This window comes from Phasianus colchicus, chromosome 4 (genome assembly GCF_987193195.1).
Source record: "Phasianus colchicus chromosome 4, bPhaCol1.hap1.1, whole genome shotgun sequence".
Lineage (NCBI taxonomy): Eukaryota > Metazoa > Chordata > Aves > Galliformes > Phasianidae > Phasianus > Phasianus colchicus.
Window position 1 is genome coordinate 47,763,681 of NC_143439.1, and position 24,798 is coordinate 47,788,478.

At 40.9% G+C, this 24,798-nt stretch overlaps 1 protein-coding gene across 11 annotated transcripts in view; it reads left to right on the forward strand.

Moving 5' to 3' along the window:
- The window catches only part of FRYL (FRY like transcription coactivator), a 158,008-nt gene that overhangs the window by 35,451 nt on the left and 97,759 nt on the right, over nt 1-24,798 (forward strand). The window contains exon 1 of one of the 11 annotated variants that reach the window (XM_090139468.1): nt 5,755-5,884. The exons of the other annotated variants lie outside the window; for them this stretch is intronic. Within the exon in view, the coding sequence (XP_089995594.1) occupies nt 5,809-5,884 (76 nt within the window). The 5' untranslated portion in view covers nt 5,755-5,808. Of the gene's footprint in view, nt 1-5,754; nt 5,885-24,798 lie in introns of those variants that run through there. 11 annotated transcript variants of the gene reach the window in all.

Sequence of the window (24,798 nt, forward strand, 5' to 3'; positions counted from 1 at the left end):
AAGAAAGAAATGGTACCTTGTACAAATTCTGTTAATTTTAACTCTCAAATCTGTTACTTACCTTTTTCTCAGTCCTAAGAGTTTCTGGTTTGTACCGCTGCTTCACATTGCTGCAAGATCATCTGGTGTTTCACTGATCTGGGAAAGATGTAATAGTTAGCCTTAAAAATGCTTGAATGCTGCCTTAAGAAATACACTGTAATTATGCAGTGTAATTTAGCAGTGTGCCTTTGGAGTGAGGAAATGTGCTATTTTGGTTTAACTAAGAAGAATGCTGTATTAATGACTTTATTTATATTTTTATGTAATATTGGCGAGCAGAGCTCCTTATGCTCCTGTCTGTGTAATTAAAACATTAATAATGGCATTTTCATCTAGTTAAATCATGAAGAGAAAATTGGTTGCCTGTGCTTTGTCCTTGCTGTCTCTCTGCTGTTTCCAAGCAGAGCTCCCAAAGCCCCCACCTCATGTGTATGGGCACTGCTTCAGCCTTGCCAGCTGTGCAGCCTCTTGGGCCGACGTACCCTGCGTGGCACTGCCTGGAGCTGGTGGGCTTGTGCAGGTTATCAGCCTTAGCAGGGACACTCAGACCAGCTCTTCAGGCCCTGCCAACACGCACCTCTGTGGCAGAGGTGAAACAACCTGCTGTATCCTGCAGCCTGCATTAGAGAACACTGTTGCTCTTGTGAGCCCTAAGAAACTTGGGACTTTACTCTGATTACTAATACACTTAACAAACAAACAAAAAAACAAACCACAAAAACTTCTGGATGAGTCCCAAGTTTATTTATGTGTTTTTCATTGTTTTTTTTTCTTCCTCAATACTTTCTGTATTTCCATAATGCAAATAAGATGTTTGCTGTAGAAGTGGCACAGACTTTTAGCAGCCTGGGAGGAGCAACAAAAATAGAAACATAACTGATTCCTAACAGTTGTCCTCAGGCCTTGTAGGGTAACAGAGTTAAGCCTTTCCCTGCTCTATCCATTTAAATGCCCAGCAACTAAGCAGGGATTTTCAGTGTAGCCTCAAAACTGTTCCCAGTTTCCATTTAAAAGGGTTGGTGAAAACTTGAATTCTAGTTCTCCAGAAGTAGTGCATTGGTATAGTCCTGCTGAAGCACAGTAAGAAGGCTGACGTGTTATAGAGCCTAGCACATTTCCAGGCAGTTATTTCTGATGGTTTGATGCAGAACCATACCAGTCAGTCTGTACCTTTAAAGTTTATTTTGTGGTCATGAAAAGTCAAAATTGAGCATCTGGGAGGTAGTAAAACCTCTGGGTTTCTGTACATTTTTAGCAGTAAAGATGGCCATGAAAATCAAGAAACTTGAATTTGTTAAATTTATGAAATATGGTAACAGCTATGGCTTTGTGTATTGTTTCACCTTTGTATTTTCTCTGAGAGAAATTAGTTAACATCTCAGAACTGCCTGCTGGGCTTTTTTGAAGCACTGCAACTTTTTATTACTGGTTTGCTTTCTTGTTCAGTGATCTGGAAAGCCTGATTTCTTGAGAAGGGCCAGAGTGAAATCTGTTTAGTGAAAGCCTTTGCAAAGTTGATAAACTCTTTGTTAAACTGCTTGAAAAAACAGTCTGATTTTTCAGGATTCAATTGTTCTTTTTTTTTAAAGTTTGGAGACAGGGAAGGTTGGAGGAAGATAGGATTACTGTAATAAACATAGGTGTTTTACTGTAATGAGCATGGACTTCTGCTTACTGGAAAAGTTAAATATTAACAGTATCCTCTTTGATCTCATTCAACGGCTGTGTTTGGTCAGAAATCTGTGCATCTTCAGTGTCCTTCCTGACCTGGTCGGAAAACTTGTAGTTGTAACTGACTTTAAATAGGAAATACTATTTGTAGTTTAGTCTTAATGCATTTTCTGTCAGTCTGTGTTATCCTGAAGTTGAATGTAGTAGGACTGGAAACCTCAAAGAAACTTGAAAGCAACACTGTCTTCTCATTTTTTTTTTTTTTTAATTCAACTTAAAAGAATGGCTTTAACTGTATTTTTTGAATGAAATACTTATGCTGGGATGATTAATGCAGATAACTTTGTGGAAGGGAAAGCAGAGAAATCACATTGTTATCTCTGCCATCCTAGTTGATAACAGCTTAAGGGGTGGAGTGAGGTAATATGGTGTGATGGACTCCTACAGAAATGGAAGTATTTTCAAATGAACTTGGGACCACACTGCCTCTTCAGTCTATAGAGAAGAGGCTGAAGCAATGCTGTGAACCATTATTATATATATATATATATATATATATATATATATATATATATATATATATATATATATATATATATATATATATATATATATATATATATATATAGCCTATATACTAAGAGAACACGTTTCTTGTCTTGCATCTTGGTCTTTGCCACAACTCAGAGCTTTGACAGCTGCAGAAATATCAACTATTAGATGCTATGTTTATTTTCTGTATGTTTATGTTATTCAAAATGTTTGCTAGCAGTGTTACTAGGTAGCTCCAAGAAAATGGCATAGTGCTACTCTATTAAAGGAAAGCTGTGTACACCTCCTTTGCATACATGTTTTTAGTAAATGAATTGGTCCTAGTATATTGGTATCTCCAGAAATGTTTTTATTAAAATTTCAAACTCTATGAATAAAAGAAGCTTGAAACTTTTGTTATCTAAAGTAGAATAAGTGTCTGATCTTTCATACTGCTTGGATCCTATAGCTACTTGCAACACCCAGGACAGCTCTTCTGTTTTATTACTGGTTGTAAAATACATATACTCTTTTCTTGTTCTGAATAGTACGTCTGTAAGGTGTGCCTTCTTGAAAGCACAGGAACTCAGTTCAGCAGTGTGCTATGCATGAACAGTAGAGTGGTACCACAGATGGATGCTTTTATACTTCATAGAACTTGTGGGCTTACTGCATGGGAACTTCGAAATGTATGGGGTTGTTTCCAGCCTGAAGTCAGCAGACTTGTTGCTGAAGTGGCTCAGGCAGTTTGCTTCTAGCCATCCTCTTTGCTAAAAGGCTTTCATATCTGAACAAGAGCAAGGTGTGGACTAATGCTGGCATTAGTTATTCCAGTGGAGTGCAAACAGCTTGTGTTGCTGATAGAGCACTTCTGCTTAGCACATCTGCAGTCATATTCTTCTCCTTTAAAGAACTTACTGGCATCAATATGCTCATTCATTCACTGGTATGCCTCACCTTGAGTCTTGAGAAAATATCAGAGACATTCGTAGATTTTATTACTAAGGAGAGCAGACTACTATGAAATTTACAACTGGTGCAGTATCAAATGGTTAGAAAACTTCAGAACCAGTGTATAAACTATGCGTTTATTGCAATCATGTGAGTTGCTACTTTGTATGGAACTCCTGAGTCCAGCCAAGCAATATCCTTATTTTGTTGAGGATTTCTTTTTGGTTTTTCTTACACAAAACAGTTACAGTTCAAAGCTCTTGCCTCATAGTTAGAAGTACTCTCTTTTTCCATCTTCTCTCTAGGTAATAAAGTGGTGGGCTAAGTATCTTATGAAAGACTTCCCATATATGTATGGCAAAGTGATGCATATTTCTAGACACTTCCACAGTAGACATACTTGTTGCTCTCAATTTTAGACACATTGTAATTTCCTGGCCAGAAGTCTGTTTAATTTTTCTCTTAAAAATAAAATTAAAAAACCATAAAAGAATTGATGCTGTAAATAACATTTTCTTGCACAGTTTTGAAATGCATAATGATGATATAACTCTACACAATGAGTTTTACTGGGCTCTGTTTAGTGAATTAGCCTTGTTTGTGCTTGGCAAGCTTCAGGGGCTTTTAATACATGTTTTTCCTAGCTTCTACTGTTCTTCATTTGGTTAAAAGTAAAATAAATGTTACATCTTCAGTTTTGTGATTTATCTTGAAATCTTATTCTGTTCTATGGTGGGTATATTAACTCGCTGGCTAAACAGAAACCATGAAGTCCAAAGTTGCAGTAGTTGTCACATATATACCTTTGATAATAAAGAACATAGAAGTTGAGGTTGTGAAGAAGAGGAAATGTTAGAAGGCTTGTAGAAGTGATAACATGATGGCGCTTGTTGCAGTGATGCTTGTGATATTGCTGATATTGACAGATGTTTCCCCTCTTGTTAAATGGACTGCTCATATATATATGGATAGTTTTAAGACATATTTATTTTCAATATATTTTTTGTTCCTAATATTGAGTATTCCCAGCATTCAGTCTCTCTATTGAAGTATCTGGGAAAGCTTATACTTCTTTGTACATACAAGTACAAAAGTACTCTTAGCCCATTAAGAATTTGTAAGATGTTAATGCTGAGCAAACTGTATTTAAAAGTGATTGTTATTTTCCTGGAGGAGAGCACCTCCCAGAAGTAATCAGGTGCCAGGGGGGAAGGCCATATAACTTGCTGAGTGCGAACACTTTTATCACAGACATATGCACAGTCTTAAATATATTTTCTGACTTCCATTCACTCTTAAAACACTGCTGGCAGCTCCTCTTAATAGGGCTCTGGGAGATGGAACGCTGGGATTAGTGATTGTTTTTTATTAAGTTTCTGGTGCTAATAATTTACAGAATAAAAGCTTGGTGGTGGTGGTGCAAGTACAAAGAACCCAGAGTGTATTTTAAAAAGTCATTATTTTTGAGGTGCTGGGAGAGTTGGCTCATGATTTTGGAATGTGTGCTGTTAACAAGGCCTTCTTTGAAGAACTCTCTGTAGCCCAGTGTTAAAGGCAGTCAGAGACTAACCATAATTAATACAGCCTTTCAAATTAGTGGTGAAATTCATCAGCCAGTTCCAAAATTTGACCTTTATATCTCACTAATAATGAAATACAACCTCTTTTTTTTCTTATTTAGTAAGAGAGGAACGAAATGCTCTGCATGCATTCATAAAAGAGGCGATGAAAAATGAGTATGAGGTAATGGGAGGCACTAGGCTGGATAGTGTTACCTGAATCGAGTGGTGAAAGAAAGGTTGATGCAGCGTCCTAAAGTGCCGCTCGCTCTGCGTGCAATAAGAAGCCGGTTGCATGGACACAGCAGTTTATACGGCAGATAAAAATACCTTTAAATACGGGCTGTGCACCGTTCTGACAGCCAGCCCTTGGAGGGGGCCGTGTGCGCGACTCCCTCCTCCCGGCTGCTTTACTTCCCGAACAGCGTAGGGGCTGCAGGGCTTTTTGATGGCTTTAAAGCAGATTTAGTGGAGCGTGCGCTGGCCTCCTGCGTGATGCGTTTTAGCTGGACTGCGGGGTGTGAGTCAACTTCTCGGCACCGGCCCTCCCGCAGCCGCTGCTGCAGCGACCGCCGTTGCGCCGGGCTCATCCTGCGCTGTACGGAGCGGTGCTTGGCGTTTAATGGCATCGTGTCTAATGCTCTAATTTTTACGTCGGTTGGAAGTTTTAAATAAAACTCGGCAAACTGCAGTCAGCTTTTCGTACTCCCGTATAGTTTGAAGTAGGGGTGCGGATGGCCCGGAAAGGGGCCTTTCGTTGGCCGGCCGATAGCAGCCGTGAGAAGTTACGGCAGCGCGCGGCCCCCGCCTCCCGCCGTCCCTCTCCGCGAAGGGACCGCGATGGCAGCGCGGCTCCTCTCCTGCGGGAGCGGCACGGAGGGTCCCGCGGTGAGCGCCCCCCGCCGGTGCGCCCGCCCGGCCCCGCCTCCGGCCCGCCGCCCGCCTCCGCAGTCGGCGCGCGCCCCCCGGGCCCTGCGTCAGCAGGAGGGCGCGCGGCGGCGGCGGCGCGGGTGGCGGCGGCGGGTTGGCGGTGCTGCCGCCCGCAGCCGGCACCATGCTCAGCCTGCAGGACTCGCTCTTCTTCGAAATTAGCATCAAGTCCCTGCTCAAGTCCTGGAGCGGCGGCAGCGGTAAGTACTGCGCTGCGCCGGGAGCCGCGGCCCCGCGCCGGGTCGGTCGGCTTCTGCGTGAAGCCGCGTGGAGCCGAGCCGTGACGGCAGTTTTGTCGGACCCGTGCCGGGTCGTCCGGCCGGCGCGTGGGACGGGGCACGGCGTGCCGGCCCTTACGTAACTGAGCTTTGGGAGTTTTGGCGTGTGTGTGAGGCGCTAATTTGGGCCGCGGTTATCCCGGGCTGACGAGGCTCCTCGTGTCCTTTGCTGCCCGAGGCGGCAGCCGGCAGGCGCTGACCCAGCCGAGCCCCGCGTGCTTCTGAAGCAGGAGCCTCTGTCCCTAGGCTAAGGGTGCTGTGGTTGTGCCCCAGGGCGATCGTTGCAGCTGCAGAAGGCGCACGCGGTGCTGTGAGCTGCCCAGGCACGGCATCTCGGACTGTGCTCCCTCTGAGACGTCCAGGCTGAGGAGGGCCGAGGCACTGGGCAGGAGCAGCCACGCTGCCCTTGTCTCACCCCACCCACAGCCCTCGTGCAGGGTCACTGCTGCCCGAGCATGACTGATATAGAGTGACGGGGTGACCAGGCTGCATGTTTCCCAACGACCCGTGCCTTGTGTTTGTAACAGCAAAAGAACAGCTGAAGCAGGCGGCATCCTGTGTTTCAGCTGGGTGTCAGCTCTGTGAGGTGCTGCCCCAGGTTTTCCCTCACAAGCACTCCTCTGGAGCTGCTGGGGTTTGTGGGGTTTGCATTCTACTCAGTATGACTGGTATGAAATTAGCGGTGTGTTTGTCAGCTGGGGCTGTGCAGGCACCAGTGTGCCCCAGCAGCACTGGCATGGTTTGCTTCTGGCTCTGATGCTGAGATCCGCGTTTTGAACTGGCAACCTCCAGGCTGACAGCCCTAACGTGAGTGTTTCAAAGCTGACATCCCTCTGCTGCTTTAGTGCATGTCTCAGGGTTTAGCTATTCCAGGTTCTGCTTTGTACTCTGTGGTTAACTGATGTTCTTGCCTACTCGTAATAACTGTAATTTAGGCATATATTTTACAGTACGAGTTGAAGACGTCATGAAAAGGATCACAAATCCCTGAGGTTTATTTTACTAATGTGTATAATTTCCAACTTGAAGCAGAACATGGGATGCATTCGGTTGCAACAAATTGAGTCCGTAGCTGGCTAAATAAGTGCTGTGTCAATAAGGCAAACTGCAGGCTCGTGATCAGACAGCAGTGCTGGCTGTGACAGGGCAATGATGCTAACAAAGGGTACGTGAGGAGAGGCTACACGGCGTCGTGCTCCCCCTGTGCCTTCTGCCGTGTGAGCAGCAGCTCCCCAGCACTGCCAGGAGGTGGGAAGGGGCTGTGCTGGACTTCAGCCCGCATTCCTCACAGTGGTGGCTCCGCTCATATGAGTGGGCATGGTTACAGCTGCTGTGGTGTGCAGCTGGGCACAGCCCTGAGCTGTAACTCACACCCGCTCACTTTCTGTCCCCTAAAACATTTTCCAATCAAGTGATGCAGTGTGTGCAGAGCAAGGAGTTACGTAATATTTATGTTGAGCATGTGCTTGGAAATTCAATAAACTTGCATCTGCTGAGAGATTACGTAAGAAAGGTTTCTCCTGTGTTTTCTTAAAGAATTTTTAAGTAACTTAAGAACACTGTATACCGATGAATATCAGAGCAGGAGTGCACGTGCTTGCACACATTTATATAAGCACTCATAAAGAGCACGTCCTGCTCCCGCAGACCCCAGCTGAGGGCTTGCTTAGCTAGCACAATGCTGCTGCAGTGCTGGCCTGGCCGAGGTTTTATTGTAGTTGATCTTTCTTCTTTCATTGACAACAATGAAGTGACACTTGTATGGCCTAGTTTCAGAATGCTGTCTCTCTGCCAACAATTTTAGGCATTACTTCTTTTTGAAGGGATTCAGGCGTGGCCTTTTAAACCAGTGCTGTAGGGAGGGTGTTCCTGCCCAAGGATTGTTTGCTGCAGTGATGGATGGAATGGTGACTTCATGTGAGTTGTTTTTGGGTTGCGTATCTAAGAAGTCATAGTCATAATAATGCATCTGAGTCCTGAAGGTGAAAAAATGTGTGACATTAAAGTTACGGGTCCTGTTTAGTTTGTTGAAGGATGTAGATGTAGTCTGTGGAGTGATGCTTCTGAGGTTTCTGGTTCTGCAGCGGGAGGGAATGTAGTGACAGTTATTTACATCAGCTGGTATGAGAAAGCAGTCATATTTTGTCCACAAACCCTTTGTTTGATGGAGGTCTGGATGCTATGAGAAGTACCTTTGGTAATACAATATATGTGTTCCAAAGCCAAACGCAATGCTGCCTACAAAAGAGAAGCAGTATGCAAGGGTAGTCTTTCTCTGAGATGAGTTGTGTATTTTCGTTACAGCTCTGCATGTATTTCTGGAGCTTGTGGTCAGCTTCCTGGTGAGCACCATCTCTTACTGCTTCCTACAAGCTCTTCTGCATTCCTAATACCTGCCGCAAGGATTGTCAATTTCATAAGTAAATAATTATTTCCAGATAATGAAAATTGAGATAAAAAGTATCCATTGTTTTTCTGGTAGCAGAGGCACAGGTTTTTGTTTCTGTGAAGTTGTTGTGGTGTGTCTGTTCAGCAGACAGAGCAGAGTGTCTGCCCTGTGTCTGTCTGACAGTAAGTCCATGTGCTCAGGTGGGTATCTCTGTGTTGGAGGTGGCTCGTGGGATTCTTGGTGTTGGTTTACTCAGTTTGGTTCAGGAGTGAAAGTTCCTGGAACCTGGAAATGTACAAAGCATGCTGTGGCAGGAAGGCATGCTGGATCTGTCCAGTAGCTGTTTTTTAAAATGTATTCTAAAACCAGAAAGAAATGAAAGAAGGCAGAATGGAGGTGAGTTAGCAGAGCTCCACCTGCTGAGCACTGGCAGGTAGCTTGGGGCCATCTGCCTGGTGATGGGGTGAGATCACGGGAGCTCAGGGCTGCTCTCCTTCCCAAGGATTGCCCGATTGAACCGTGCTTTCTCTCTTACCAGCAGTAAATGGACTTCTGGCTGTCAGGAGATGTACTGCTCCAATAGCACTCTATTGAACAAGTTTGATGTAACAGGCACGGTTTTGCCCTGTAGCTTTTCATTTCATGGTGGATGATACGGTGTGCTTTAACTGAGAAGGATGACATTACCTCGAATTGCCTTAACAGGGACATATATAGGAAGGGAACGTCTGAGGAACAGTAGGACAAACGTTCTGTTGTTGGCCCTTGTCCTTCGGGAGGAGATGGCTGAGGGCTACTGCAGAGCTGGGCATGCGCTTGCCAGGAGTGCAGCTTTGCTGCTTCTGCTGCAGCTTGCTTCTGGATTGAGCTATTTAAAGCAATACATGTATAGTTTGTTAATACTTCAAGAATCATCACTCTGATAAATTTCTACTTTCCTCCTCTGTAACTGTTAGACTGCAAAGAAAAATGAAGCATAGGAGGAGGAAGGAATCTTGAGATGCTACATGGTAGCTTCTGCTCTGGAATGTCCTTTGGGGCAATAGTGAGCAGGGGTAGCCTGGGGAACCTGCAGGCATTTCTAATGGCAGGTGTATGTTACAGTAGCAAAACGTGTGCTATTTCACTATCAAGAGAGATCTTATTTTCATGAGATCATTTTTGTTATCTTTTTAAGTAATATTGAACAGATTATTAACTTTATTTCTCCAGCATTAAACATCTCAAATAATAATGCTCAGTCTTCCTGAAGGAAATGTTTTGTTGATTGTCACCATGACTTAAAAAAGTCATGATAATGAGTACGCATATACTGAAACTCCATAGACTGTGTCTGAGGAATGTACCAATTTCTCCTATATCTCCCAGAATAGTTTTGCTATGCTGGAAAGTGATACTTCAAAATAAAAAATGAATTCAAATTCATGATAAGTTTTGAAAGCGCTACCAGATTTTGTACATTGTGGTTTGTTTTCAATTTAACTGTATTTTCTGACAGTAAAAGTAATTACAGATCTGTTCCCCGCACTGCTGAAGCAGTAAGTTTGTTTACCGTAGAGAGAGGCTTACAATGGCTTTGCCACAGGCTGTTAGTTGTCATGGTAAAGCAAAGTTATGGCAGTAGTTAACCATCCAATAAAATGTGAACTGATTTCTGCATTTTGAGTGAAAAGGGATTATGGAATGTAGCCTCAGTATTTGGCCTTGTTTGTGAACTTTGGTGGCCTCTAATGATGGCCATTTGCGCAGCTGGAATACATTCAATTGAATGAAGTGATACTAAAGTGTAGTAAAATCTTGTATATCAAGAACAATAACTATTTAAAGAGATTTTTTTTTTTTCTAGAGGTAAATAAACAGGCTGGCAGGAGACAGCTAGACTGTAAGATGATTCAGACCAGTCAAATCATCAGTACCACCCACAGCTGGAAAATGGGTGCTCCCAAGTGAAAGTCTCCAAGGTGTCGAACTTCTGTTTCAGTTTTTTATTAGGTGTTGGAGAGGTGAGCTGGATGAGTATGGACAACATTTCACCCCATGTCTGAACCCACAGAAGGGGCTTTGGTCCAGCTGTGCAGCCGTGTCACCTAATCTGCCACCTGTGGTGCTTGTCTCATCCTTTTAGTGAGGGGATTTGAGTCATTAGACCAGCAGAAATTTTCTTGGGATGTTGGAGAAAGTTTTTCTTTTATTTAATGAGCCAAATGAGCTATGTTGAGGCAAAGGTAGGTGGAGCATGGGCTGGTGTGGAGGAAGGGCCTGCTGCCCGTGAATATGATGGTGACTGCCTCTTTCAGTCGGGTACATCAGTTCAGCTGAGCTGTGGAGCCTTGCTCCCATGTGGACTGCACACAAGCTTTCTTTATATTTGCTCATTTTATTTCTGCATGACTGTGTGAATCTTTTTTTTCCGTAACTTTCACTGAACACTTACATTGATGCATGTATTTTTTTTTCCTTTTTTTTTGCTGTATCTGTTTGATGCCCACAGTCTGTACTTTAAAAGTTGATGGAAATTTGATGTAGATTGGACGTAAGGGCCTGGAGGCTCATCAGAGAAGGGTATGTGACCAGATTTTTAGAAATCATAAGTAGATGAGGATACAAAATATTTTGGGCCTTAATTTTGAACTTCTAAAAATGTTTTTGATGGAAAACCTTGAATTATGATTTCTTTTGAAGATGATGTCATATGTGGTTCTTGGTATAAATTTTTAAATAAGCTGCTTGCATTGTAGTAAGTACGATATGTGTTGGGCCATGCATTATTTATTTTCATCAGGCATAGATATGCTAGAATGAGCTTTCCTTTAGGGCATTCTTTCTATTAAAACAATATACTTTTGCTAAACCCATAACTCAACTGGATTTTGTAATGATTCAGATTGCTGAAGAGAATGCTATTGAAAGGAGAAAGTGCCCCACGTACAAACCCCTCTGTCAGCTGCTATTGCTAGAATAAACTGCATGCTCTGCATGAACTTCAGGAAAGCTCCAGATAAACCAACTGCAGCAACCCATATCAAATATCCCATTTCTGCTGACTTTTTTCTTTTTTTTTAAACTCTTGCTCTGCTGATTTTGTATTGGAGGGGGAAAGGTTCAGACACTGGAGATTTAATAGTATTTAAGAGATCACTGTATTTATTTAGAAAAGTGGTTGAAGTCTTCAGAATGCTATAGAGCAGAAGTGTTGTGTTTGCTATGTTATATCCTGTTGGCATATAGTTGTAGTTTTCCCTTATTTAAAAAAAGCATATAAATTCCTTATATGTTAAAAAAGTATAACGATGGTAGTCAAAGGGAGCTTTTAAATTCAGTTAGATACAGTGCAAAATAAAGTGTAAATACAAACTTCAAGAGGAAAAGGCCATTCTAAATCAAAAGAGATACCTGTAACCTAAAGTATATAGGGTCATGCTGCTTTAAATAAGAGTTGTTTGGACTCTGACATTCCTTGTGCCTGTGCTAATGTCATGAGAAAAGCTTTACGTTTTTGCCTGTGTTTTGGGGAGAAAATGGAGGGAAATTTAATGAAACACAATTTTGGATTTTAAACCGCCAGGCTGCAATAACAAGAAAATAGATTGTTAAGGCATAGAGTTCCATTGTTTTAAGGGCTTAACATTGGAGTATTAATTATTGAGGTATTAAGGTATAGAAACAAATTATATCATTGACTTTGTGTTGATAAATCTTATTAGGCTAATCCAGAAACTGTGGATCAATCAAGAAGTAAATACAGAGATGGCCAAAGTGCTGAATTATTTATAACTGGAAAATGCTTCAGTACAGTTACAGAATTGTATTTTTTTAATGACTCTTTAATTATTTACATCAGCCTTTAGACTTGGTGCCATAAATTGGTATAGTTAAAAGCAAACAATATATGTAGGACGAATTTTCCTCATTTCAGAGTAAATACTGAATAAATAATACTTTAAAGCAGCGCTGGAAAACAACAAGCATACAACTGAAAACAAAAATCCTCACTCTTTTACCTTTTCTCATTCTTCTCCTAAGAATGAAGAAATTTGATAACCTAAAGAGGAAAAAGAGTACGTTTTTTTCAGATTTACATAGCTTCAGTGGCATTCACTGTTCAGTAGGCATTTGGATGATGCCATCAGTAACATTCTCTAACTTTTGGTTAACCCTGGAGCGGTCAGGCAGTTGGACTGGATGATCTTTGAAGGTGGTTCCAACTGAGCCACTCTTAAGTGTATGTAGAAGTAGACTGTTCTGAGAGTTTAAATAGAAAGAAGACAATAAATAAACAAACCCCACAACCTTTTGAGCTTCTAAAGTATTTTGCTGTTGTTAAAAGCAGCAGTGTTTATAGGTTTCTTGCTTCAACAATCCGTTCAAGTTCCAGAAGTAGTTGATTGCTCAAATCGATTCTAGGAAAAGGTGTCATAAATGACTCCTCTGGTTCTGCCCATTGGGCACAGCTGCCATGTGTATGGGGTGTTTTCAACATTACTTATGAAACATCCTTTGTAGCCTATTGCTGCAGAACAGAGTGCTGGTCCAGAAAGATGTATTAGTGCCTTGAACACTTGCAAGTCAATACTAACTAATTAATGGATATTACAAAGAAATGTTACATCACAGTGTGTAAAGCAGTGTAAGTAGCTCTATGAATTGTAATTTTCTTCCTTGTTCATCATCCCTATGTTTTTACTGTTGAGCTAGAACTTGGAGGAATTCCTGGTCTGAAGGACTTGTTTGTGAAGTGCTGGTGCATTTGGGTTACTGTTCAATATCAGCTTAACTGGTCTTAACTCAGAGCTGGTGTTAGGCTTAGGAAATAGAGTGTCTGACATCTCAGTGGAAACCTGTCTCTTTTCTCTCCTTGACATCTTGTTTGTGCCAGCTGTCAGCAGGGCATAGCAGTTGGGCCAAACATCACCAGATTTGTACTGTTCTTTCAGCTACAAATGGGGTCTTGTCCTGGAAAAAAGTCAGGCTGGCAAGTGAGGCTTCATTTTTATGACAGCAAAGAAGAAAAAGGAGGAAGCTAGCCCAGTTGTACTGAGATCTGGCTGAGAAGTTCAAAGTTTTTTGGATAGCTGTTTGGGATACAAAAACTTGTGACAGACTGAATAGTTATATTAAGGTAGGCTCTTGTGTTGTTCTACTTGCAGGGACGTTCTTACCTTTTGAACTCTCTTCAGGGGGAAAAAAAAAAAAGGTAAGAAAAGAAATTTGCTGCCAGAAGTGCATGGCTAAGAGGAAAAAAAAGATGAAGACTTCAAGGTCTTTCTTCTTTTTTCTCTTCTTAAATAACTGTAAAGTAAATAGACAACCGGAAGAATGCTTGATGCTGTAAGTATTCCTTTGCAGGACAGAAAACACACAAGTGTTTTTACTCTTAGAAATTTCTATAACATATGCCAGTGTAGTACTGTTCAAAAGATTATTTGGACATATATATATGTATGTAAGTATAAGATTTTCACCTTGAAGGGGGTACTGTAACTGAAAAGCTGAATGTTCATCTTGAAAAGGGCAAGGGCAGTAAGATGGCAAGCTGTCTTATCCAATAGGGTAGAGGATGGCAGGGCAGCTAAGGAGGGTGAAGACATATTTTTGGTAGCAACCCTTGTAGGAGTTCACTATCTAAAATGTGGGGTAGGGTGTGAAATAGACAACTGAGCATAAAAACTTTTCGAAGCAAATTGAACTAAAGATGAATCTCATTGGTACCGAATCTCACTGTACCTGAATGCTGTCTTCCTCTAGTAAACTATGCTGGGCTTGGGTAGAGATTATGCAGGTTTTCAGAGTCAAACATGCATGCACTACTTATTCTGAAGACCTGAAGTGAAGAAGTACTGCTTCCTTAGTTGATTTTAATATAGGTACTGTTTTACTAGGTTTATCATTGCACTTTTTTAGTTCTTTCTCAAGGTTTATTATCTCTTCTTTACTACTTTTAAGACCATATACATTAGTGGCCCCAAGAAAAATGGTACCATATCCTTCGGAGTAATTTGGTTTTATATTTACAGTTTTAAGGTTATTAAGACTGCCAACAAAAGACAATCAGTATTGTATAGCTTTAGCTCTTTTAGAGCTAGACGCCCAAGAAAGGTGCTGAAGAGCATACCAATCTCTCATTTGTGCTGGACAGGATTTTCTCAGGCATCCAATAGGCTCTCGTCCGCTTGACTTCTGCAATTTAGATTAAGCACTGATAAGATTCCCTCCAGCCTTCTCCAGGCTGAACTGCTCCAGTTCTCTTAGCCTTTTCTTATGAGGGAGAAGCTCCAGGCCCCTCACTGTCTTTGTGGCCCTCCAATGGACTCTCTAAAAGTTCCCTGTCTTCTTTGATCTGAGGAGCCCAGAACTGGACACAGTACTCCAGGTGTGGCCCCACCAGGGTGGAGTAGAAAGGAAGGATCACCGTGTTCGCCCTGCTGGTAATGCTCTTTTTAATGCACCCCAAGATACCGTTGTCTGTCTTGGCCACAAGGGCACATTGGTGGCTTATGGACCAACGCTTGGTGACCCATTGACATAAGAGAGCATAATAAGGTGTTGCAAGTTTTCATATGCAACCATAGTTAGAAATATGTTTTTTTTTTTCCCCCTTTGTTTCTCTAACCTATGCTTCTTATCATATGCAGCTGCTCTAGCAAGGTATTGGTAACAGATTTTTAGAGATTAAACGTTGTTCCTCTCTCTGTGTTATTTCTGTGATGTAGCAGTGTGTAAGCCACTTTGCTCAGCAAACTGCTTCCTGCAGGAAAAACTTCTCTCTGTTGTGGGTCTAGGGAGCTTCCAGTCAGCCCTGTATCAAAGTAGATTTTTATGGTGTGACAAAAAGCATCTCAGTATTTTATAGTGATATCAATATGGGACCATATAGACTTAAATACCATGTCAGTGAGGAAAAGATGAATGATGAGCTTTGGACATGGAACTTCAGTTTCTAGGGCACTGACTTGCAGCATAACTGAAGGATGACCGAGGCTTGTTCCATTTCATGGCTTGAGTTGGTCCCATTCCAGATGTCAGCACTGAAGCACTGTTTGTGGCACTGTGGTCAGTCTCCAGGCCCTAATCCCTGCTGAAATCCGTAGTCACTGCAGCACAAACAATGTGCTGGCAGCTGCCAAGCACAACTTGTTTTCCTTCCTCTATGCTTGTGGTCCCCTGCAAGCAGAGTTGTTCTCATCTTATTAATGAAATCTGTATCTTACTACTTAAGAATGATTAATGAAGTAGTGCGTTTTCATAGAGTACATGCAGATTTTCCCTGTGTCTCACATACTGATGAGGCTGAGGTTCAAATGCTTCACCAGAAAAGACAATGTTTCCAGCACTGAGTGGGAATATTTGGGTAACATTTTTGGTAACAGTATAGCAGAACAAGGATGAAACAATCATTGCCTCATCTTTAGGTACGCTAGTATGTTTATATGTTGCAGTTTAGGAGATGGGAGCATGGCCTGGTGATCTGCACTACTTCTGGTCAGTAACCGTGGTGATGTTTTTTTCTTTCATGTAGCAGTAGTCAAGATATTTTTGAGTTATACAACTGCATTTGTGATGTCCTCTGCTAAGAAATCCCACTCTCCGTTCCTAAAGAGGGCAGCAGGTTGGAGAATTTGTAAAGTAGAATCTTAGTAGTTACGTGTTTTGTTTTGTTTTGTTTTTCTGGTAGATTTCTTTTCTTCTTCTTACATTTGTAGAAAACTGTAGTCTTCTAAAATATCACTCAAATATTGTTGCTGCCATTAATGGCCATTGGTATCAGTGCATGTGACTCGTATGGCTGATTGCTGAGTAACTTTTCAAGCCTCAAAACCTCACAGTGTTCTAATGATTGCAGTTCTGAATGTAGCTGGGATTCACTTGTCCTACCTCCTTACAGGGTGCTTTTTTTAAGATCTGGATTTAGATATCAACACACGTTTATTCCTGTCTGTCATATGAAAGACTTCAGTATAGATGTTACCTGTCTCTTATTATTTTTCTGATAGACTGGATGTTTTCTGCTTTGTTGTTGTTGTTGTTTTTCCCCTGAGTCTTCCTCCAAAAATGGGAATAATGCTATTAATTTTTGTCAGAAAGCAATGTAGGAAATAGCATCACAACATTGTATAAACCATGTCACAAATGTAAATATGGGAACTTGTAAGAGGGGAAGGTGATGTTGTTTAAAATAAAAACTGAGTTTTCACTCATTCACTCTGTCTCACAAGCTCCAGGTAGTGTGTGCAGGATAGGAATGTTCAGTGCACCTGGCCAGCAGTAAGGCACCACGATGCTCGTGTCCAGCTGTTAGGTCCAGGATCCATTAGTGTGACATAGTAGGTAAGGATGCCTCATACCATGTCACTGACTTCGTGTCTCCTGGATGATTCTCAGGTTGTAAACTACATACAAATTTTGGATATGTTTTCAAAGCTGGCAGTGATCACTGTGACCATCCTGTTCCACCCCTTAAGTCATTACCAATCGTCATGGTTCTTTGTGGCCAGATCAGTGTGGATAGTGAAATTGCAGATAGATGTGCTGGGGTCTCTGTGACTTGCTCACATGGGTGCCAGTAGCACCAGCCACTCTGAGAAGACCCCTTTTCCCCCTGCTGTGAGCTCCTCTGGTACTTCCACACCCTCAGTTCATACTAACCTGAGCCTCTCGGTTGCGGTTCTCTGTGACCATGCACTTAGATGCTTTTTAGAGTTCTTAAGAATGTATTGAAACCAGATGAAAGCCCTTATTTTTGAGAAGGCAAACTACTTTCTGAAGTCATCTAGAAATGGGTAGGAAGTTTTAAGTGGAGATTGAGAAAGCTAGGAGAAAAAAGCTTTTTCTTTGCCTTTCAGTACAGTACAGTTAAAATCTTTTAAACAACCAGTTTAACCATGCATTTTGGAGTTCTGTGGACAAGCATATGATAGCCTATTTTTATTTCAGATGTGACTAGCCTTCTCCCCAGCATCTGACAAAGAGGCTGTTAACTTGAAAACTCTGTGTGTTTACAGTGGCTAAGAATAACTCTGTACCACACTTGGTATTGTCTTCTTACAGAGGTCCAGTTCTAGCACTGGGTGCGGTTTGCATGCCATGTGAGAATTTACAGCTTGTCTTGTGCCATGCCCTTGCATTGTTACTTTCTCTGAAGACTCAAAGCCCTGAAGCTGGTTGTCTGTTTTCTAAGAAGCTGCAAAACTGCAGATTCTTACTGGTTCAGTTTACTTTTATTTGTAGTAAGCGTAGAGAAATTTTTTCAGAAGATCCAGTAAGAAGTATAAGTGTCCCGTGCTTACTGATGTAGGAAGATCTTTAAGTAGGGCTTTGTTAGAACTCAGTGCTGCATCATGCTGTTACACCAAGACTTCAGAAGTGCAGAGGAATGTCAAAACACAGTTGCTAATCATAGAAACAAAGTAAGTTTGTATTAGCATCCCAGAGTGCAGTGCTCAATCATCTAGTTATTTCCTAATTTTCACATTCAACAAATTTTTTTCACACAAAAACAAGCCTGAAAATAAATATTCTAGAGCCTCACCAGCTCTGAAGTTGACTTTGATGTTGTCCTGAATGAAAAGGAGTGACTGAAAGGGAGTACATTTGGGAAACAGAAACACACAAAAGACTACAGCTAATTTGAAAACATTGACTTTACAAAAATCTTGTGAGATCTGCACGTGTCATCGCAAGGAAATGTAAGCTGTAGTTTAAAAATAGCCACGTTACGGATGTGCTAACTCTCCTTGTGTTGGAAACTGAAACAAATAAGTGCTGAATTTTCAGAAAAGCTGAAGTTTTCTGCCCTGCTGAACTTTATTTAGGGAGTTATGTTGTTTCTCCTTCTCTTCTCTTCTCTTCTTTTTTTTTTTTTTTTTTCTCTTTGGATAGTTAAAGTTAGCTGGTTACCTAGCTGTGCAAAATGTCGTTTTTTTTTTGTTTTTTTCCTTCTCAGTGAACTTAGGAAAATACAATGTTGTGTTGGTTTTTTTCTCCTTAAATTTAGCAGATTGAGTTAGCCTTCAGTGGCTTACTTCTCTTTTCAGCTTGTGTGTTCACCTGGAGGACTGGCAGGTGAAACTGAAAGAAGCAAAATGGAGATGGATTGTTCTTTCCTGAAACTGATACTTGATGCATAAGTCTTGCCCTAACCCTGATTTGTGTATGCTGGAGCATGCTGCTCAAATCTGTTGACTTGTTTTTTGTTTTTTGTTTTTTTTTTTTAAACCCAGAGTCTGTGTCTTGCACTTCAATTTTCAAATTGTACCTCAATATCAGAAATACTATTAAAATGTTTCTGGTTGCTTCACTAGGCAGTTACGATAAAAAAAATGGGAAGATGCTCTTTCAATGAAACCAGTCAAAGCTAAAGTAATGTGTCTTCAAGCTTTTAGAAATAGTTTTCATCTTATATACTAAAATACTTACATGGAGCAGTTGAAAAGATCACTTAGTTTCTTTACAGATTAAAAAGAAAATGTATAATGCCTGATATGAAGTTATTGGCTACTTTACAACTGATGCTCCAGAGTTTTTTTCCCAAATCACTTTTTACAACAAAGCTGCTAATATTCATTACTTCTAGCATTAATTCAGGAAAGGTATCAGATTGACATTAATGAGATTAGTTGAGGATAATGAGGAAAAGTCTTTTCCTCTTTCTACAAGAAGCTGGAATTGCTCTTTTCTCACAAGCAGGGAACGAGGAGGAGGAAGAGGGATGTAAAACCAACTACCTTGGGTTGTGCAGGGCCAGGAAACTCCTTGCAAGAGCTGCTGGCTTCTGCCACTGCCCTGAAATCAGACCAAACACAGTTTGTCAAGCATTTTGTCACTGTTTTGTCTCAGTACAATGGATCAATAGGGTTTTTTTAGTATCCGCTTGTAGATTGGGTTCATAGAGTGTGGTTTGTTTGTTTGTTTATTTAATATCCTTAATGCTGCAGAAGGAGGATGGGGAATTCTGGTTTTTCCAGAGAAAAGTGAACCTTTTATTGCAGGCAAGCTTATGGTTACATTGACTTTGTTGCTTGTGGCTTATTTATTTGTTTGTTTGTTTGTTTGTTTGTTTGTAATATATGTACTAATATGTCAAAAGGAAACAAAACTTCATCAAGGATATGTATGTAGGGATGATTGTTAGAAATAAGCTGGCTGTGCAGCCATATATCAGTGTGTTTGTATTCCAGCAGTTTTTCATCCACTGCTTTCTTTTTCAGGTACTACTACTTAAAGCTTTACATGTAGAGTTTAGTTTGTGCTTTCCCTCCTCCTCATGTAGTGAGCATACAATAAAAATAAAGTAGATATTTAGGATAAATTCAGTCTTGTCATTGGTATGGAAATGTGTTTTCTTAACTTACAGAACAGAGTATATGGAAATCTGGAATTCTCTTTTCTTCTTTTTCTCCTGTTCTGTCCTGACTGGTTTATCTTCCCACTGCTGCTTTTGCCTCCTGTGTGCTTTTTCATTTAACATCATTTATCCAAGCACTGATGGCATATTTTTGGGTTTTCTTTTTTTTTTTTTTTTTTGGACCATTGTCAGATCTGATTTAGCTCAGAATTTAGAGAGAGCTTCTCCAGTGATCACAGCATCAATATGTTTCCAGCCTGACACAGCCTTCAGTATGAAAACCTGCAAAGTAAGAACCAGATTTCTCTGTTAGCAGCAAGTGTTTCATTCTCTGCACCCCTGCAGGCTGAACATACTGTACTGAGTAGAAAAGGTGTGGGTGAGAAAGGCAGTGTGTGTAAGTTCACCTGCAAGCTTCCCTCTCACTTGAGATGTTAGAAGCTGACCATCCTTCTGCGATGCTCAAACAGAACTAGAAGAAACCAAACCAAAGCTGGGAAGCTTACATTTGCTCTGTAGGAATCTGCATCTGGAAACTTTATTTGAAAGAGGAAAGAGTCTGCAAGTGGCAAAATGCTGGAGAACACTGATAGAAGCTATAGTATTATGCATGCACAGTAGATTCAAGTGGGTACTTAATTTTTGGGTTCTTATTGGTGAAGTTTGGTTAAATGCTGCAACCCTAACAATGAATTATGGGATTATATATTCACCTTCTACATCATTGAGAAAGTTCTTTTAGCTTGTGTTTGTAGAGAAGAATTTGATGGTGTGAATCAATACCAGATAGCTTGCTAACTGAGCTGACCTCCTTCCAATTGTCTTCTTGACTCCAAGAGTTAGAATGAACGGAATAAGGACATGTCTGCAGGGCTTTCACAGGCTATGGCCTCTGCTGTTAAGTGTATTCGTAGTGCTGTCTAAAACCCCTAAAACCACACTGGTATGGCAATGAACCCATGCTAATAGTTCCCTTTGAAAGTTAGAGAATCCTGCTAGCTCAGACCTCTTGGGAACTCAGTTTAAGTTTTCCTGAGGGCAGGTGGATTAGAAGAATCAAGGTAACAAGCCAAAGTTACACCATTCTGTCCCTGCTTTCTTTATTTAAAGGAAAATTGTAACATTGACTTCTGTTGCAGTAATGATTTTAAATAAGACATAAACATGAGATACAGCTCTTTTAAATGCCTTAAGTGCTTCTGCAGTTTAATCACGTGGGAATAGAATCACTTCTTTGCATTGTAGGTGACTTACACTGTGGAAGCCCAGTATTAAGATACAGGAACAAGTATTAAAAAAAAAGGTAGTTGTTTTTTTTTTTTTTTTTTTTTCCTTTATTCTTACCTTGTTACTGTTTTGAGAGAATACACAATTTGTAACTAAGTAGAACTTGGTCGCTTATACATGCCCAGTTGTTGCAGTTTAATATTTTGAAGGAAACTGAGATATTAGGATATGTTCTTGACACAGTGCTAGTGCATTGCCAGTGCAACTTGCATTCCTGCCACTGTCTATCTCCGTAGGTGATGGTCTTGTTCTAGACTGGGGGCAGATGAAAGAGACAAGACAAACTATGTTATGCTTTATATATTTTTTAAGCTGATCTTACATGAAAGCAGCTTTTTGAGAGTGAAACAAAGCTTGTTAAATATATTGGCAGTTTTGAAGTATGTGATGATTATTTCAATTTTGATGCCTTTCTGAGTGAAGGTTTCTCTGAAAGTCAAAATACTTTTTCTTTAATGGAAGTGGTTTATCTGAGGAGGGTTTCTGTTCTGGCAGTTCTTCTAGAAAAGAAATTATATAAACTGCAATTTTAGTACTCTGACACTTTAATGGTCAGAATTTCCTGATGTCATGCTGTAATCAAGAATGACTGGGCAAGACTTGAGACAACTTAGTTTAAATCAATTTCCTCTTCCTCTGGACAAATCTTTGTGCTTTGTCATGTTGTTTTCAAATTGTGTGTATATGGTTTGGTCTTTTGGCACCCTCTGCTATCCAACTTACCCACAAATATCTTCTTTTTTTTCCTGTCCAAACTGGCTTGCATACATGCCCTGCCATAGAAGGCTCTGTAAAATGATTGGCATAGTAACTTGTAATTCTTTGTGTGTGTGCTTGTAGCAATCTCCACAAGTATTTCCTGTCTAGGTTCTAGCTCTTGTGATTTTAAAAAATGTAAATATGGTAACATTGGTTTGACAGACATTCTAGTGATGTTTTTCTGGTTTTGTCTGTTAGATTTTCAGTTTCTTCCTACTTGTATCATAGACCTCACATTCTCCCCTGCCATCTCCTGCTGATTAGAATTGTGTAGTGTGGCAGGTCAGCTGAGTTGCAGCAGGGGTCTTTGAGACTGCAGCTTGTAGCAGCCTTTGCAGCTCTCCAGTCTGATGTTCTAGGTGGGAGGACTTTGAAAGCCTGGCAACAGCTGCTGTTCCACTCCTGACTGGCTGCCCTAGGGGTCCAGGCACTGTCCTCATGGCAGAGCTGACCTCTTCTTCAGCCAGGATATTTCTTAAGAAAATTATTTCTGTTTTCTACCTTCCATAGGTAGAAAATACCTGCACATCTGATTCGGATGCTTGTAGGTGATACACGTGATTCTTCTTTCTGTTGAATCACAATCCCATATTTATGTATGAGGATAACATGTATTACTTTGCTACTAACTTTAAAGAATTGTGGTGCTGTTTTTTTTACCTGAGGGAAAGCTTTCCCTGGGGCTAAACACTGAAACTTGTCTTTTGTAATTGTGCTGTGTTCCACAAATGACAGGGGTTTAGGAAGAAGGTTTAGCTGGGTTGCTGCTTCTCACCTCTGTGCAAAGGTAAGGGGAATGACTAGCACAGTGCTTGTAAAGAAGTGGTAAAGCAGCATTTAGTTGGGGAAGATACTGCTCCAGTTTCTCTCTTCTCATGTATCTAAATTTAAAGAAAAGAAGTATTTAAAAATAATTTTTCCAATTTGATCTTTGTAATTTATTTTGTCTTCCCATGCTCTGGAGTTTTGGGAAAGAAGTAACCATTCTGCTTTGAGACTTCTCAAAATAATTTGGGTAAGAGACCGCAAGAAATGAAGTCCAGTACAGGAAACAGAATATTTGCTGCTTAGAATTTGCTCAGCCTTTAAAGCAAGTAGGCAAGAAGAATTTCTTGTTTTCCTCAGCATGCTTCCCTAAAGGCAGTCTGTAAATCAGTACAAAAAGGGCAGAAAGCTGCTATGGAACAGAGAATATAGCAACAACTCTCCAGAAGATGTTGGTGAGAATGAGTTTAGAAGGGAGAGAGAGCTTCTGTGATGTGTGTGTTTGACCCAGAGGAGGCTGCTTAATGCATCTCAGACCATGGTCACAGATGTGGACAGGGTAGGAGAATTTTTCTCAACTTAAACTTATTTTTATAAAGAAAAGCAGCACCTTGGAATTTGAAGTATTACTTTGATTTCTGTTCTCCTCCTTTTTTGGTTACTGTTTCCTTAGGTTTCTAGACAACATTATGCCAAGTAAAAATCTAAAAATTACATTTTCTAAATTAAATTGTCAAGTTTTAACAATAGAGGAGAAAGAGACTACTTTGGAACAGCAAAGCTGCCTAATTGTCAAGAACTTCAAACATGAGGATCATCAGTAGCAACTTGTATCTGCTACAGGGTTGCAATCTGTTGCAGATAGCAGAAAGCTGGATATTGCCTTACAAAGGCTTTATAACTTAGAATTTCTGCTGTGTCTGTGTTGGTTTGGAGTAATATTTCTGTTTCAGTTTACTAGCGGAGAAGTCTTGTGTTTTGGGGAAAGTTAAGATAAAATTGCTTGCAGGTGTTTTCAGAGGCTGCAGGCAGGAAGCAAGGTTTGTGTGAGTACCTGTAGCTACAACATTGACAGCTGTTCTTTCAGCTGAGTCAATTTTCTGTAGAAAAATGGCTTACGTGGTGAAACTTGAGAAGATTGCTGTGAGGTTTTTGTTTTGTGTTCTTTGAGTCCACTTGAAGACACAGCTGTCATAGTACCAGTTTCCACAATACACTCAAAAAACTTTCCCTACTCCCTCCCAGGACATCCTTTTTGTTTTAGTCACATGCTTAGTTAGCAACTGCTAGAAATAAATGCATCTTCCATTGATTGATGTAAACTATCTTATGTTTCTTTTTTCCTCACTCTGGCTGGGATATCTGAAGCTCCTTAGATAAATTGTCAGTAGGGAAATATTTTTTACTGCCGAGGTAAAAGTGCAAGTCCTGATTTGGAAGTGGAGGGGAAGTTATCAATATATGTATAACTTCCCGTCGCTGAAAGATCTGACTTGGCTTTACAGGCATTACACTAGCTGTATGGTAGAACTAACCAAGTTCCCTCGAGAATTGGAAGTGATTAAAATTAGTATATATGTATATTTTGCGAGTCTGGAATTTCTTCTCTTTCCTTTTGCTGTAATCTGCTATCACAAGTAACGTTTTGCAGGTAAATGAGTGTCGATGAAATAAGTGGAAACAACTGGATAAATGCAGCATGATGCCCGGTGGGTCACTACAGCTATCTCAGTGCCACTTTCCTTCTACCTGGAAGGCAGCCGATGCCGCTACGCTGCACTGCACAGTATTTCTCATCCTTGACAGATGCAGAGGCTTTCTGCTGCAGTGCCCGACTGGAGCCAGCTCCAGGCTGTGTGATGCTGCTGAATCGAGGAGCCGCCCAGCGCCATGTGTGCAGATGTGCTGGCTGTGCATGAGGTCAGCCGGGCTCAGTGCAGCTGGAGCTAATGGGCCAAGATATCCAGCTTAGGAACAGGCTCCATGCAGTAGCACTAGTGGTACATGTTTGGACAAAACCAAGGAGCAGCGTCACATGCTTGTGTAACCCAAATAAACCAGCTGGATACCCGCTGTGTGCTCCCCTTGCCACTCTGAAAGCAAATCTATGTGACCTAAGTGAATATATCACTGATAGACATAGATCATTTAATGTATACTCCAGACTTTTTAATTAATGTTATTTTTTAGTGTCCCCCCATAACTCATTTTTTTTTGCCTTTTATTTACTGAGTTCTGAAATAGCACCTCTATTGAGGATGTACTCTATTTCTTTTGTCAGCAATTTTTGATTGG